Raw genomic sequence first — 15,870 nt, forward strand, 5'->3', positions numbered from 1 at the left:
TCATTGGAAAATCATGCCATACTAGAAAGAAAACACTAGTAATTTATTTTTTTCCCACAAGATGCCTAGACAAAGGACAGGAAATGTTTGCCTTTGGAACTAGAAGGGTGGATTTCTGGTGAAATGGGGGTTCTGAACACCGGGGTTGCACATTAGGAAAGAAACCCTATCAGAGAAAGAATCAAAGATTAAAAAAAAAATCTTACCTGTGTTACCATCTTCCCCTGAGATAAAGCAATATTCTTAAAACCTAGAATTTAGTACCTGTGTGCATCTCTTCCAGTAAAATAGGTATCCAAAGTAAATCAAGCTATCAAACTTCCATCTGTGATTGGGGCCTTTACCATACTGTGGGTCTCCCAAGAATAAAACAAACAAAACAAAGCCAATCGGCTTGCAATGTGTTTGTCCATTTCTCCTGCATAGAAGGGCTGGTTACTGGGAAGGGTGTTAGTGTTCCTTTCCTCGCAATAAACAGCTTCTTCCTGCCAGTTTCTGTAGTCAGTGGTTCCCAGTTTGCTTGTCAGTGTGAAGCAAACATGTGTACTGGAGGTTGGGTTTATCCTAAAAGATGTAAAATCAGGAATCCTCTCTGCCTCCACGACTCCTATGTAGAACCATAGGGGAGAAGACCCTGGCTGTTCTCTCCCCACACAACAGTGATGGATTGGAGGAGTTGTGTGGGGTTTGGAGAGCCCGAGGACCCAGGGAGCAACTCAGTCCTACCAACTGCCCCTCCCGGCAGGCCGCTAAAATGTCCACATAAGAAATTTGAGATTTTAAAAGGTTCTTCAAATGTTTAAGCAAAACTCAGGTGTTAATGGCTGATAGTATTATTCCTTTTAAAAGCACGCAGAATGACCAAACATGGGTTGAGAGCCGACATTGGTTGGGATAAAATAACCGCATTTATTCAGATAAAAGCAACTAAACCATGTGATGATTCGAAGACAAAAACTGTAGTAGGCAGACGTCTAATGCAGAAAGTAAACCTCAAGAAATCAGGCCTTGACCACATCTAGCTTTAAAAAACACTCTTTTAAAAGCTATATTGGCTTTTTAAATTTCAAACATAAATGGAAAATGCCTGATTTCCACTTGCCTAAAAAAACAAAGCAAAGCAAAGCAACAACAATAACAAAAAAACCGTAACAGATAACTCAAAGAAGACCGAACACGGCAACAGGGGAAAGAGGAAAAACAAAGGCAGTCATAGATTTAAAATGTATTTTATTGTTTTGTCAAAATTTTCCTTTTTCCTGTCAAAAAAGCATTATACAAAACAGTATAAATAACCCAAGTTATTTTAAACAGTATAAATAACCCAAGTTTTCTTCAAATTCCATATATAAAAGTAGTACCTCTCGTTAAAAATAGTTACAGCACATGGAATAAGAAAATAGAATACATCCTTTTAAGACTCTCAAGTCCACACTCTTTAAATGGTATAAATAAAACGATTCAAAACAAGCTTAAGTTTGTGAATTTGATTCACAAAATCTGTCATTTCTACATTAATAAATAAGAGACATAATACTGCAAAAGGCTTAAAAAATAAAAAAAAAAAAAATAATAATTTAAAAGAGCACTTGATTCCAAAACGTTTTTCAGCTTATGTGTGTGTGGGGGGGGTATGTGGGTGTGTGCACTGAGTATCTGCGAGGGTAAGAAATGTCAGCAAAAGCAGCCCAGTTTTCACAGGTGCCCAATCCTTCTGTAGGAATCTGCGTGCACTGCTCGCTGCTCCGGTAGCAAGGCCTAGAGAAAGAAGGCAAGTGGTACACTTCACCCTGATATCAAGATTCTGTTTTGGGAGGAGTCTAAATTCACACACTTATTAATGCAAACAGTTTTTAAAAGCACACACATTAACACTCCATCTGCAAGCAAAGCAACACCGAGGCAGGAGAAATCATCACTCCACACAGGCAAGGTGCAGATTCTAATAATGTTCTGTCATCTTCAAATTCGTGTCAACTCAGTTCTAACAGAAGTAGGAGAGTGGGCAGTGGCGTTCTAGTGAGAACAATAAGCAGTCCACTCTGCTGTTGGCTGGAGAATTTTTTTTTTTTCTGTACAAAAATCTTAACAGTTTTTGTCCTCCTAATCCTGAAGTAATCCGAGTAAAAGGAAATCATTTTTAAACACTGGCAGGTGGGATGGAAAAGCGTGCTCTGAAAACAGTGTGTATGAGAAAGCAGTGGATAAAGTCTTCCCCTAATCCTTTGGTTTAAAATGTCTGTCAATGGGCGCCTGGGTGGCTCAGTGGGTTAAGCCGCTGCCTTCGGCTCAGGTCATGATCTCGGAGTCCTGGGATCGAGTCCCGCATCGGGCTCTCTGCTCAGCAGGGAGCCTGCTTCCCTCTCTCTCTCTCTGCCTGCCTCTCCATCTACTTGTGATTTCTCTCTGTCAAATAAATAAATAAAAATCTTAAAAAAAAAAAAAAAGTCTGTCAAAAAGTGAGGTCAAGGGGCACCTGGGTGGCTCAGTGGGTTAAGCCGCTGCCTTCAGCTCAGGTCATGATCTCAGGGTCCTGGGATCAAGGCCCGCATCGGGCTCTGTGCTCAGTGGGGAGCCTGCTTCCTCCTCTCTCTCTGCCTGCCTCTCTGCCTGTTTGTGATCTCTGTCAAGTAAATAAATATAAAAAAAAAAAAAACCAGTGAGGTCAAGATGGGATGGGGAAGGGAGACAAACCGTAAGAGTCTCCTAATCTCAGGAAACAAACTGAGGGTTGCTGGAGGGGAGGGCAATGGGAGGGGGAGGAGTGACTGGGTGATGGGTACTGGGGAGTAGGGTATGTGCTGAGGTGAGCTCTGTGAGTTGTGTAAGACTGAGTCACAGATCTGCACCCCTGAAACGAATGACACATTATATGTTGATTAAAAAAACTGAGGCCAAGGTTTTAGAATTCAGTTCTGTAACTGTTGAATTGTTGAAGCATCTGTTCAGTACCCCACCGGCACAGTTTTACTATGGACAACTGAAGTGGAATAGTAGAAACTTCCAAAAACGTGGATTTTTAAAGCACAAAAGACAAAAATAATTTTAATAATTTGAAAGCAGAGCTGACAGAAGTGTATCATGACCCAGGATAGCTACTACTAGAAGGGGAAGACAGAACTGCTTCAGAGTATAATTATGGTGCTAATTTGACTTGTAAAGCCACTTTGAGAGGATTACAGAAAAGGAGGCGGGGAAATTCCTTATGAAAAGTCAACTGAGAGACAACAGAAGAAAAGCATCCAAACCAGAATGAATTCAGAATTATACAGACTAAGGAGTATTTTTTAATTTTATTCCTAGTTCTGAATAAATTGGGCAGGCAAAAAGCGTTAAGAGACTTCTGAAAAAGCTTGACTATGAATGAAGCACTTTAAGAGAAGTATTTGAAAACCCAGGTAGTATCACATTGTGTCTGCCGCGAGCTTGGGTAATGCTACTTCAAAGGAAAGGGGAAAAGATGTTCCTTTTCTTAAAAAGAGGTTTTCAAACTCCATCATTTGCACTTGAATTCTGTAATATTTTTGGCATCAGACAAATGTCAAGTCAAAAAAACTTGGTCCGTTCGGTCAGTTGTACATTAGGCTCAGGTGATCTTGATACTTCATCAATTACGAAGGTGCAATTGAGACCCAGAATACTCTGTTACCTAGCTTGGAAGCTGAGAGCACAAGAGTATCACTGCAAAAACACCAAAACCAAACCCCAAAATAACACTGTAGTTCTGTGGATTTGTCCTACAGGAAAGGTGGAGCTCTCTGACAGAGATTTCAGTTCTCTGCCCCCACCCAGAACGGGTACAACTTTCCTATAAACGGGCCAAATTCCACGAGCTGAGTTAACGGGCAGGGAAGAAAGAGCCTCGTACCTGCGGTGTGTTGGTTTCGGAGGTCCTATTTTCAAGTTCCTCCTGCAGGCACTGGTTTATCCTCTCTGCCTGCAGTAGCTGGTGTTGAAGCTGCAGAAACTGCTCCCTGGGCACCATTGGACAGGCTTGCTGCTGGCGCAGCTGGAGATCCCAGGCGTGAGGGGTCGGGCTAAGCGTCACAGTGGACCTCAGGTGCTGCTTCTGGAGGAGAAAGGCAAAGCCCAGGTCAGTGGTGCTGCGTCCCAGCACAGCGTTACTCTTGAAAGTGTCAAGCAGAGTGAATGAAGCCTACGGATTCAGTAATGGCTTCTCAGACCCCCTGATAACTTGAAAACAGGACAGAACGTGACTGGAGTAGAAGTAATGGGGAAGCATTGTTTTCCTTAAGAGATAATACAGTTTTCGACTTGACACACTGTACTTCCTCACTCTTGAGGGACTCTAAAGGCATGAGGTACACGACATACATAGTGTGTCTAAATTCTACCTCACTGTCTCCTTATATTAGAATGTTTAATTACGCCATTTTAAACAAAACACAGGGTTGGAGTAAGCGTAGGGGAGAAATTGATGATGCTTTAGGGTTTTGCCACTTTACTTACCATTCATCAAGATCCTTAAAAGCAAAAGTTCAGGGACCACCTATTTTCCAGCATAGCCACAGAACCTCCTATCTAAAATTATTTGACCCTGTTTTAGTTTACCAACATTAAACTCTTAAACAGCACTGTACGATAAGCAATTCTGGGACAAAGGGGGGATATCCGAGAACCCCCCGGGGAACTGAAGTACATGGAACAGAAGTATTTGTTCAAGACCATGAGGAAATGGTATGTGTATCACACGCCAAAGCTGGGGAGAGGAAAAAGGAGAACACACTGCATCTGGCCAGGCAGACATGCCCCTTCCCATCTATCGACACATTCAGCAGACACAGGACTCCACAGAAGGCATGCAATGAACATGACCAGGTACCAGACTCAAGCCTCAGCTCCTCCAGGCTTGTGAGAAGGGAAAAGGGCCCTCCAAGACACAACTCTAATTAAATGTTATGAAACATCAGAGCCACTATCCATTTCCTGAAATCTAAACTTTGGAGGTAGGAGATGACCCATTTTGAAATTTTCTAGTAGTAGATTCAGAAACACCCACCATTTTATTTTCAGGAATAAAAAACAGAATTTTGGTCCCGTGATTTTATACCAGCAGGATGATTTTCTTCAGGTAGGTTTTCTTTTTTTTTTTTTTTTTTTTTTAAAGATTTTTTTTATTTATTTATTTGACAGAGAGAAATCACAAGCAGGCAGAGAGGCAGGCAGAGAGAGAGAGAGGAGGAAGCAGGCTCCCTGCTGAGCAGAGAGCCCGATGCGGGACTCGATCCCAGGACCCTGAGACCATGACCTGAGCCGAAGGCAGCGGCTTAACCACTGAGCCACCCAGGCGCCCCAGGTAGGTTTTCAAATATGGAGGGAAATCCTGGTGTACATGTAAACAGAGACCTATTCCATAGTCAAAGCAAGATGAAAATGAATATTGGCTCTTGTGTATTTACTGTCACAATCAGTAGAAATGATTAGGTGAACAAGGAGTCTAATGAGAGATCTCCATGCTATGATATTCATTGAAAGAGAACGTTCTACCTTCACACACTAGCTCAGGCAGAGAACTGCACCCTTCTCTGCTAGTTCCAACCACAGACTTCTAGGTACAGGTTAGCCACAGATAAAATAGAAACAAAAGAAAATTACAGGAGTCATAAAAAGAGGAAGAAAAGTATGAGTTATAAAAAGAGAACAATTAAAACTGGGTATATTATATACCTGAACACGTGTGCTCTAGTCTGTAAGAACTTACAAGGGGCCAACATTTACATTTCTCTGTGTATCAGTTTCGCAGACCTTAAAATGTCTCATCTCATCTACTCCTGTTAACTGCTTCTTCACCTACTGTGGTTTGGTTAGTTTGTGAACTTACCACCCTTACCTCCACCTATCCCCAAAGAATTATTTAGAACATTCCAGGTCCAGTCTGGATGGATCAGATACCGAGTTCTTTTATGGTTTATATTCTGCATCTCTAAATGGCAATTTTGTTGCTCAAGTGTTGGAACCCTTGGCTAAGGCAGACCTGAGAACTGCTGATACAGACTGTAACCCTTTTCCTGAACTTTCACAATGAATTGTTTATAGAACATTGCCTCATGTCGCTGAAAAAACCCTGGAGTGGGAATAGAAGATCCCAGATCACTAGATGAGGAAATGGAAGAATTTAATTGCCCTAGGCTATGGAGGCTATGGGTATGCATTGTATTAGCTCAGTGACTTTTTTTTTTTAAGATTTTTAAGTAAAATCTCTACACTCAACACAGGGCTCAAACTCAGAGCTGCACATTCCAACGACTGAGCCAGCCGGGGGCCCCTAGATCAGTGACATACAAGGACGAGGAGAAACTCCTTCCCTTGAGGGAGGGCATACACCAGATCCGAATGGCCTAGAACGCTTTTCTTAAAATCCTTGATACCAAAGATTCTGATAGAGGAACATCTCCCCGCCTGCCGCTTGCTCCTTACCCAAACCCAGTGAGAATCTCTGCCAAGTGAGAGGAATGTACCTATCTCTCAGGTGAGGTGGGCATAAAAAATGGTATGAAAACTACCATACGTGCCCCCAAAGTGGCCTAATTTATAGAGAGCAGAACATAAATAAGAACCTGTTTTGTAGGGCTAGCATGCTGGGAGAGTTATTGCTTAATGGTTAGTGTTTGAGGTGATGCAAAAGTTTTAGAAGTAGTGGTGAGGGCTGTAGAACACTGTAAATGTAATTCATGCTGATGAATTTTAAAATGGCACATTTTGTTATGCAAATACCAAAGTCATAAAATTATACTTTAAATAGGTGAGCTTATATGGTATATGACTTACATGTTAAATTTGTACCGGTCTATACAGAGTTAATAGCTCTCCTATTGCCTAAAAAAATTTCATTAGAATAGTGTTTCATTCGAAAAGATGTTCTTTTCAGTGTTCCAATGGAAAATTCATGCCTTTTCTTTAGTTATTCAGCTCTGGTGCCAGGAACATTCAATTTGCCTCCTTCATGAGCAAATATTTACTATTTGATCGAGGAGAAAAATAATGAATGGAAATTGGTTATGATGGCTAATCATGTAAAGCTGAGTTAGGAAGAGAGAGGGGTTTCTGAGGCCGGCGAGAGCGGGTGAGAGAAGAGCCTGCTGGCGGAACATTTGGAGAGGCCCCCCTCAGTGACTAAGTATACCCCATTACTGTTCCGTTTGGGACGAGACATGTGGAGCTTAGCTTCAGATCTCTTATTCACCACAATGTATAATTATTTCATCAGAAAGCATGTCTACATCAAAACACAGCCTGCAGCTCAAGCGCTGGAACACATTTATTATATGCTGTCAGAGAAAGAAAAAATGGTTTGGATTTCACTATTTATAGTTTAATCTCCCTATTAGTGAATAAATCAGAGAACATAAAATTGGCAGAAACCTCCGTGGTCATTTAAACGCCAGTATGACATATCTGCCCGTATTTCACGTTTAAAAAACATTTATTTAAAGGTACTTCTGCATGTGTCCAGCTCAATAAAAGAGAATATTTAAATCTCTCTCATCCTCTAATTCTGGCTCTAAAATATTTGTATACCTAGTACTTTCTAAAAGCACAAAAAGACATTTCCTGTTCATGCCTCTCTACCGTAAATAAACTTTACAGCTCACTACATGACATGTTCATCTACCCAAGCCAAAAATCTTGATGCAATTTTTACTTATTAAGGAGAATTTGTACGTAAGTTGTTTTAGATCCTAAAATCGCATTTATAGTCAGAAAGCGATCTAGAAACTCAGTGTCCAAGCTGAAAGGTTTTACAAGTCCACTTTTGTATTGAACATATTACCCCTCACAAGGCCGTGTTGAGTTTTGAACGTAGTAATGCACGGTGACCGCACTTGAAGATTAAGCTTCTAAATGCTAATGCTCCCAAATTCCCTGCATGGATTTCCTAACTAAAAAGGCTGTTAGCAATCCCATCTGTAAAACACTACAACGGGGGAGGTATTAGGAAACTGTTATAACCCAAGAAGCAGGGTGGGGGGAGGGAGAGCTCTGGACCTCTTGGCCAAGGTCAGACCAAGTTCCCGCCACCTGAATTTGTGGAGGTCCGTGTCCTTCCTTGCATTTTAGGATAGTCAACATTATTCCTTCCTCTGTGAACTATGAATCCCTGTGACTATGTAATGAGCAAAAATGACTATCAGTCTTGGTAAGACAAACCAAAGAATTCAGCTTGGCGGCATACTTTTCCACTTTTCTTCATAATCAGAATTCAGTGCTAGGTTAGCCTCTCCCAACAAATGTCACATCCATGGATTAAAATATTCTTCATAGCTAAAGCCAGCTGCTTAAAAACTTACCTCCATTAGCTGCTCGTCCAGTTTTACTTGTTTCTTTTTCAGGCCTTCATTTTCCAAATGAATTGTTTCTAGTTCTCTTTCAAGGGAATTCATCTGACTGACCTGCTAAAAAACAAACAAAAAAGCCAAACCCTTTGGGTTGCTCTACTTTATTTTGACAAATTTGTGCTAGTCAGAAATCTTAACCCTTGTAAGAAAGAGATCACTCAGTGAAGGAAAACAACAATATAACTGAGTGCACTGGTTACATTTAAGTAGGATAGTGGTTCTTTTTTTTTTTTTTTTTTTTTTAAGATTTATTTATTTGTCAGAGCACAAGCAGGGGAAGCGGCAAGGAGAGAGAGAAGCAGGCTCCCCACTGAGCAAGGAGCCCAATGAGGGACTCAATCCCAGGACCCTAGGATCATGACCTGAGCTGAAGGTAGACATTTAACAGACTGAGCCAACCAGGTGCCCCTAGGATAGTTTTTAATCACCACTGCTTATGTGGAACAGATTCCAGAAGGCACTTGGCTTTCAAACTTCAGTTCCGCCCACTGTCCAAAATATATCCAGGACATAAGCCCACGCCCATAACCAGTTATAAGTACATATCCCTGAAAGAAAGCTTTCATGAAATGAAATTTATCCTTACCATAAGCCATGTACTCTGATACTTCCTAGCATATTTTATTAATAAAAAGGCTGAACACTAAATTCCATGACCCTCTACTATGGAGTTGCAGTGGGAAAAACACTGTCTTTAAGGCAAAGCTTATTTATTCTTTTTTAGGATTTTATTTATTTGACAGAGACACAGTGAGAGAGGGAACACAAGCAGGGGGAGTGGGAGAGGGAGAAGCAGGCTCCCACACTGTGGAGCAGGGAGCCCACAAGGTGGGGCTCGATCCCAGTACCCCAGGATCATGACCTGAGCAGAAGGCAGATGCTTAAAGACTGAGCCACGCAGGGGCCCTAAGGCAAAGTTGAAAGTTTTAAATCAGAGAGTACATAAAACCTGAGTTGGAGAACTCCATTCTCAATTTTAAAGATGAAATTTGAAGATTTTGTGAGTCTCCATTTTTGGAATTCTCTATTATAGGAGGACTTCAATGAGCTACATGATCCTGGAATTCAGAATATTGCTAAGCAGAAAATACAGGACACTTTTAGAATGCTGATTTTGGTTTCTATCAAAAAGAGCTGAGGAGAGGAGCAAGAATTGTTAGAAGTATAATCTTCTCAGGTTAAAACTACCATTAGACTTTTCCCTTAGCATCTGGATGAAACCCTTTTATCTTTCTGAAAAGTTTACTTGAATGTACCTAAAATTGAATGGCATCTCCCCCTTGAGAGCACAAACCACTCTTCTTACTGCCTATGGTCATGATAAATTTTACAAACGTAAAAGTTTCATATAATTTTTATAACAGAAGTAATTGTTCATCATTCTTCCCATAATTTTCAGAAGAGGAAGGTAACAGTGAAAACCCTGGGTTTTAGTTTAGAAGGAAAAAAAGAAAAGTAACAATAAGAACTCCCAGGGTAACACTGGTTTTAGAACTCTTAATTCATGGAACAAAATACAGAAAGCAAACCGAGTGATGCCACTGAGGTTCAACCACATGGTCACATGGTAACCAGCCTCCAAGATGGTCCCTCATGATCTCCACCCCGCTCCTGGGGTTCACACCATTGTGTAGATTTTCTGTAACAGGGTCAGTTTGTGTGACCGACTGAAGACAGCAGAAATGATGGTGTGTCACTTTCACGATTAGTTTATAAAAGGCTCTACAACTTTTGGGATCTTTCTCCTATCACTGCTATGTCCTGGGAAAAGGCCCAGGTAGTAAGGAGCAGAGGCCTCTGGTAATCAGGCAGCAGGGAACAGAAGCCTCCTCTTAACAGTGACATTATTGAACTTGGAAGTGGAAACTCTAGTACTTCAGAAGCCTTCAGATAAATGTAGTCCCAGCTGATACATGGACTGCAACCTTGTGAGCCCCGCAGGCAGAACCACTCAGCTAAGCTGCTTCTGAATTCCCCACCCCCAGAGACGTTGAGACAACAGACGTGTGTTGTTTTAATTTGTTACATAGCAATAGGTAACTAATAACATACCAAGATGTTTCTAATATTCAGGATATATACATTTAAAAATAGATTTCACTAACTTAAAAGGGCTATAGTACTACTGAAGATGATTAACCATCTTCATTATGAATATTAAAGTGCTCCTTTCTAACCATCACTAAATCAGAAAGAGCTATGATACTATTTGATAAGATCACAAAAGTATAGAAAGATGGAAGAACCAAAATAGTCCACTGGAATCATTTCCCTGGAAGCCTGCAGGCAAAGGAACCTATGCATGGGGACACATCATGGTAAGGACATAGACACATGGTATAAAGTCTTAAAACTCACCTTCTTATTAGTAGGAGATTGTTCCTTTTGAAACTGTTCACATTCTCTCTTTAAGCTCAACTTCTCTTGCTCTGTGGGCTTCACAGTACCTGATGGGTTTAGATGTTTTTGGTGCTTGGGGGGAAGAAGGTTGGATTCCAGCTGACGGACCTAACAAGAACGTATGTGAGAGGAAGAAATGTTAATCTAGTCATCCAGCAAGAAAGAAAAAAATGAACATAAGAAAATTTTTTCCACCCTTGGGTTTTGTTGTATCAAAACCAGTTAAGTCTGCCATTCTTTTTTTTTTTTTTTTAATTTTATTTATTTGAGAGACAGAGTTAGGGAGACAGTGAGAGAGAGAGAGAGAGAGAGAGAGAAAGACTCCCTACAGAGCAGGGAGCCCAATGTGGGGCCCGATTCCAGAACCCTGAGGTGATGACCCAAGCCAAAGGAAGACGCTTAACTGACTTGAGCCACCCAGGCACCCCAAATCGGTCAATTCTTGAAGTCTGCTTTTTTGCTTTTCAAAAAATCCTTCTGGGGAAATCGATTGTTAGTCTGGCTGCGTGTAAAACTCCAACCCTGTTAAGGATGAGACTGAGACATGGTAGACCTCTGAATTTACCAAACTACAGGGAGTCGAATAGTGTGACATGGCTGTCGCAAAAACAGATGTAGTCCTAGGCATGTTCTGACAGGAGCATAGCTTTTAGGAGTCAATGAGGTGTCAGTCCCCTCCACTTTGTCTTGGACTGTTCACACCTGAAACAATGCATTTATATCAATCAAGTTCCATGAGGACAGCGACCCCTCTGTCTTGTTGAGACTGCACCTTCTGTGAGCACAATCTCGGGTACAGAGCAGGGCTTCTAAATCACTCTGTGGCTCTTCTGAGAGTTCTTTCTTGAAAGAGGTGTTTCAGCAGAGTTGTTCAGCTATTTAGTGGAAGTAAATATAAACATCGGTGGCTGGAAAAGCCCCTCTTCAGAGACCATTCTAACCTTGAGTCTTTTTAAAAAGAGGTCCCTTTTCTCTCCAAAAAGTCCAATTTTGCCATTTTTTAATTACCAATCTTTTTGAACTAGTCCATTTGAACAAAGAATATATGGTTAACATAATTTCCCTGGGGCACCTGGGTGGCTCAGTGGGTTAAAAGCCTCTGCCTTCAGCTCAGGTCATGGTCTCAGGGTCCTGGGATCGAGTCCCACATCGGGCTCTCTGCCCAGCAGGGAGCCTGCTTCCTTTCCCCTCTCTCTGCCTGCCTCTTGGCCTGCTTGTGATCTCTGTCAAATAAACAAATAAAATATTTAAAAAAAAAATAAAAAATAAACTATAATTTCCCTGAGGCTATTCTGGATAGGAGGATTAAAATCATTGACTTAATATAGAACTGATGATGCATGAAAGAAGATGGGATGGGGAGGGAGACAAACCATAAGACTCAATCTCAAAAAACAGACTGAGGGTTGCTGGGGGGAGGGGGACGGGAGAGGGTGGTGGAAATATGGACATTGGGGAGGGTATGTGCTATGATGAGTGCTGTTAAATGTGTAAACCTGGCAATTCACAGACCTGTACCCCTGGGGATAAAAATACGTTATATGTTTAATTAAAAAATAAATAAAATTAAAAAAAACCTGATGATGCAAAATGAAAACTATTCTATAAACATACCACGGTAAAATTATTGGCAAGTAAATGATAAATTATACATTCTTGGGGCATCTGGGTGGCTCAGTGAGTTAAAGCCTCTGCCTTTGGCTCAGGTCGTTGTCCCAGGGTCCTGGGATCAAGCCCTGCATTGGGATCTCTGCTCAGCAGGGAGCCTGCTTCCCCCCATACTCCTCTCTCTGCCTTTCTCTACTTGTGATCTCTGTCAAATAAATAAAATCTTAAAAAAAAAAAAGGCGGGGGGGGGGGCGCCTGAGTGCATCAGTAGGTTAAAGCCTCTGCGGTTGGCTCTGGTGGTGGTCCCGGGGTCCTGGGATCGAGCCCCACATTGGGCTCTCTGCTCAGCAGGGAGCCTGCTTCCTCCTCTCTCTCTGCCTGCCTCTCTGCCTACTTGTGATATCTGCCTGTCAAATAAAATCTTTAAAAAAAAAAAAAACAACTAAACATTCTGAAAGTAAGTCTGCCATGGGAGAATACTCAAATTCACACCCTAGAGCCATTTCAATCACATTTTCCCGTCAAACAAAGTATTTTCAAATCTATGCCAGCAACTGCAGCTTTTCAAGTTACCTTGTCCCTGGAGTGCGTGAGTTCAGCTCTGGTGTTCCGCACCACGTTTTGGAGTCTCTCGTTCTCCTGCCGAAGTAGCTGTTGTTCCTCCTTTATCAGATGATCCATCTTGTCCCAAGTCAGCTTTGGCTGCTGCGTATGGAATCCTGGTGGATGGGAGGCTGTTTCTGGGGCCCGGTTCTTAAAGAGCAAAGGGCAGAGGTAAGCCTTAAAAACAAGCTAGTTTCTGTTTTGAATGCATTTGACTCAATGACAATAATTCTTAGCACCTTTCACTCTTCACTTTTTCTAATGGAGGTGTGACTGTATGTTGTATACATAGATATAAAAACAGTATTTTGGGAGTTTGATTTTAAAAAGGTTTGGAAATTCTGCTGAAAATGATCTTTGGCAAAATAGCCCCAGCAAATCTAATAGGAAAGATGACTGTAGGGCAAGTCCTGATTCTATAGAGAACCCAAGTGTATAGAGATCGGTGGCCTTAAAAATTGCTCCATCCTTATGAAGGTAACGCTTTGGGCCCCAGATAACTATTCTTTAGGTTAACAAAGGACACAAAGGGAACTTTAAAACACACTGCTAACTTGAAAGCCTTCACAGGCTAAACTCTTTTCACATTTGCAGTCAGATCCTTTTTTTAGAATCTAAAGCACATACTGTTCATGTAATTGAGACCTGAACTCCAGAACATGCTTTTAGCTATCAGAGTGATTTTTTTGGATCCTGGAAAATGCTTTAAATAAGGTAACAAGTAGATAAGCCTTTTGCTTTTTAAGCCAAAACATGAAAAAAAAAGTCACAATTTCATTTTGAGGAAAACGTCAGCCCAGAAGTAATTTTAAAAAATGGAAACAGCTATTTTCCTTTAACAAAATAAAAAATAAAAAGGAGGCACCTAGATGGCTCACTGGGTACAGCATGAGAATCTTAGTCTCGGGGTCATGAGTTTGAGCCCCACATTCGGTATGTAGCCTATGTAAAAAAATAAAATATAAAAAAAATAAGAAGATGTGAAATAACTGGATTAAAATAACTGTCCTACTTTTACAGTAGGCAAAACTCTTAACATCTCCACAGGGCTGACATCATTTCTATGCACACAGGTGAAGCAGCATTTTGATATATTAAAATAAGACACACTTTATACAACATCAAAATGTTTTAGTTTTGTTACTACAAAATAACTCAGCATGGTCTTTTGTCTTGTACATTACAAAAAACAACCTTGTCACTGTGGTTCCATTTATCTCAAGTTCAGAAACAGGCATCCCTAACCTACGGTGGCAGAGGGCAGAGAAGTGGTTCCCTTGTGGTTACCAACCAGAGAGGAGACCAGAGAACCTGCTGGGTGCTGGAAATGGTAATTTTGAGCGAGGAGGTGTTTACACAAATATAAACATACGCACATAATAGATAGGTATGTACATAATAGATAAGTTATAGACTTAAAACTTGTGTGCTTTACTGTATAAAGTTATACCTCAATAAAAAAGAAATTACCTTGTCACCAGCATTCTGAAGTTGCTTATATAAAGACATCACTTCTTGTTTTAAAGCCTCCTTTTCCTGCTGAGTCACTCGTAGGTCAGATTTAATCAGTGACATTTGCAAGTTTACATTCTGCAGGGTGTCTTCTAAACTCTGAACCTGTATCATGAGAACAATCTTACACTTGACACAGATCCTCACGGTCTCACCAAACATGTCCAGGAATGAATGAGCTAGGACAAGAGAATTCCAAAGTCCCTTCTGTTTCTTTTTATTTACATACAGCTTTTTTCAGTAGCTTAGTGGAAATCCCAGATATTATGTATATTTACAGGATGCAATATTTAGGTCAGTGATGAACTGTGGCTCTGGAACAGGGTCTGGCTGATAGCGTCATCTGGTATATTACCAAGTGGTATCTCACAGAACCAATGAGAACCAACTGGCATGACAGAAGATGGCTTTACTCAATTTTGTAGAGATGTGTTTTAGCCAGTGGTGTTGGTTTGTAAAGGATCTCTTAGTTAGAAATGAAAATATGTAGCTGTCTGAACCTTACTCCATGCTAACATCTAGTATATGTTTTAATTTAAAATAATTGAAATTTGTAAAAGCAAGGTTGATAGAGATCTTTAATAGGGCATGAATCTGCCTTAGAAACCCTTTTTCTAAATGAGAAAAAAAAAAAGCAGTCCTTTCTACAACATTATTCTCAAGCTTTCATAAGTAATCTCATAATGATGAGATAATCTCATAATTCTAACAATGAGCTTTGAGGGAACTGTTCAAATTACTTCATCATACCATAAACATGTGACAGGTATTAGTCAAGTTGCATCATCTGAGCCCTCGTAGGCCAATTCCACCTGGAATATTCTTTCTACTGGGAGTTCTGCTGGAATATCCAGGAAAATATTAACTGGGCAGATGAAACAAGAATTGGCCACATACCTTTTCCTGTGAAGCCACGAGTTGGGACTTTAAGGTTTCACTCTGGTGTTCCCAAGACTTCTGTTCTTGCTTCATAGTAGCAATTCTATGCTCTAAAAGACTTGATTTTGACAACTGTTTCAAGAAAAGAAAAGAGGGAACAGGGCTTTTTGCACACATATCTAGCCTCAATTTCTGTACTGCTGCATATACTGAAAAGATCAAGCACCGTCTGTTTACATGGGGGAGCAGGGCAAGGTCAAAAGAGATGTCTTCCTGACACCCTTTCTACCTTTAATTTTGAGGAGTCTCTTCTTTTTGGCGATTTCCATTTTTCTCTCTCATTGCCTCATTGTGGGTAAGAAATGGTAGGCTAGAATGCAATTAGAAATTTCAAGAGGCCCCTGGGTGACTCAGTTGGTTGGGTGTCTGACTCTTGATTTCAGCTTAGATCATGATCTCAGGGTCATGAGATTGAGCCCCGAGATGGGCTTTGCATTGGGCATGGAGCCTG

The 15,870-nt window shown here is 40.9% G+C and overlaps 1 protein-coding gene across 12 annotated transcripts in view; it reads right to left on the reverse strand.

Moving 5' to 3' along the window:
* NIN (ninein) overlaps nt 1–15,870 on the reverse strand; it is a 97,575-nt gene that overhangs the window by 6,284 nt on the left and 75,421 nt on the right. For 5 of the 12 annotated variants that reach the window (XM_013056068.2, XM_013056061.2, XM_004738753.3 and 2 more), the window contains 6 exons: nt 15,378–15,491; nt 14,439–14,585; nt 12,939–13,118; nt 10,716–10,865; nt 8,310–8,414; nt 3,869–4,069 (listed from right to left, as the gene is read on the reverse strand). In XM_013056068.2, coding sequence (XP_012911522.1) covers nt 3,869–4,069; nt 8,310–8,414; nt 10,716–10,865; nt 12,939–13,118; nt 14,439–14,585; nt 15,378–15,491 — 897 coding nt within the window. Of the gene's footprint in view, nt 1–889; nt 1,759–3,868; nt 4,070–5,508; nt 5,570–8,309; nt 8,415–10,715; nt 10,866–12,938; nt 13,119–14,438; nt 14,586–15,377; nt 15,492–15,870 lie in introns of those variants that run through there. The other 7 variants (XM_004738754.3, XM_004738756.3, XM_004738764.3 and 4 more) reach the window with 4 other exon arrangements.

The sequence above is a fragment of the Mustela putorius genome, unplaced genomic scaffold (assembly GCF_011764305.1).
Source record: "Mustela putorius furo isolate JIRA1106 unplaced genomic scaffold, ASM1176430v1.1 tig00000129_pilon_pilon_pilon, whole genome shotgun sequence".
NCBI classification, from domain to species: Eukaryota; Metazoa; Chordata; class Mammalia; order Carnivora; family Mustelidae; genus Mustela; species Mustela putorius.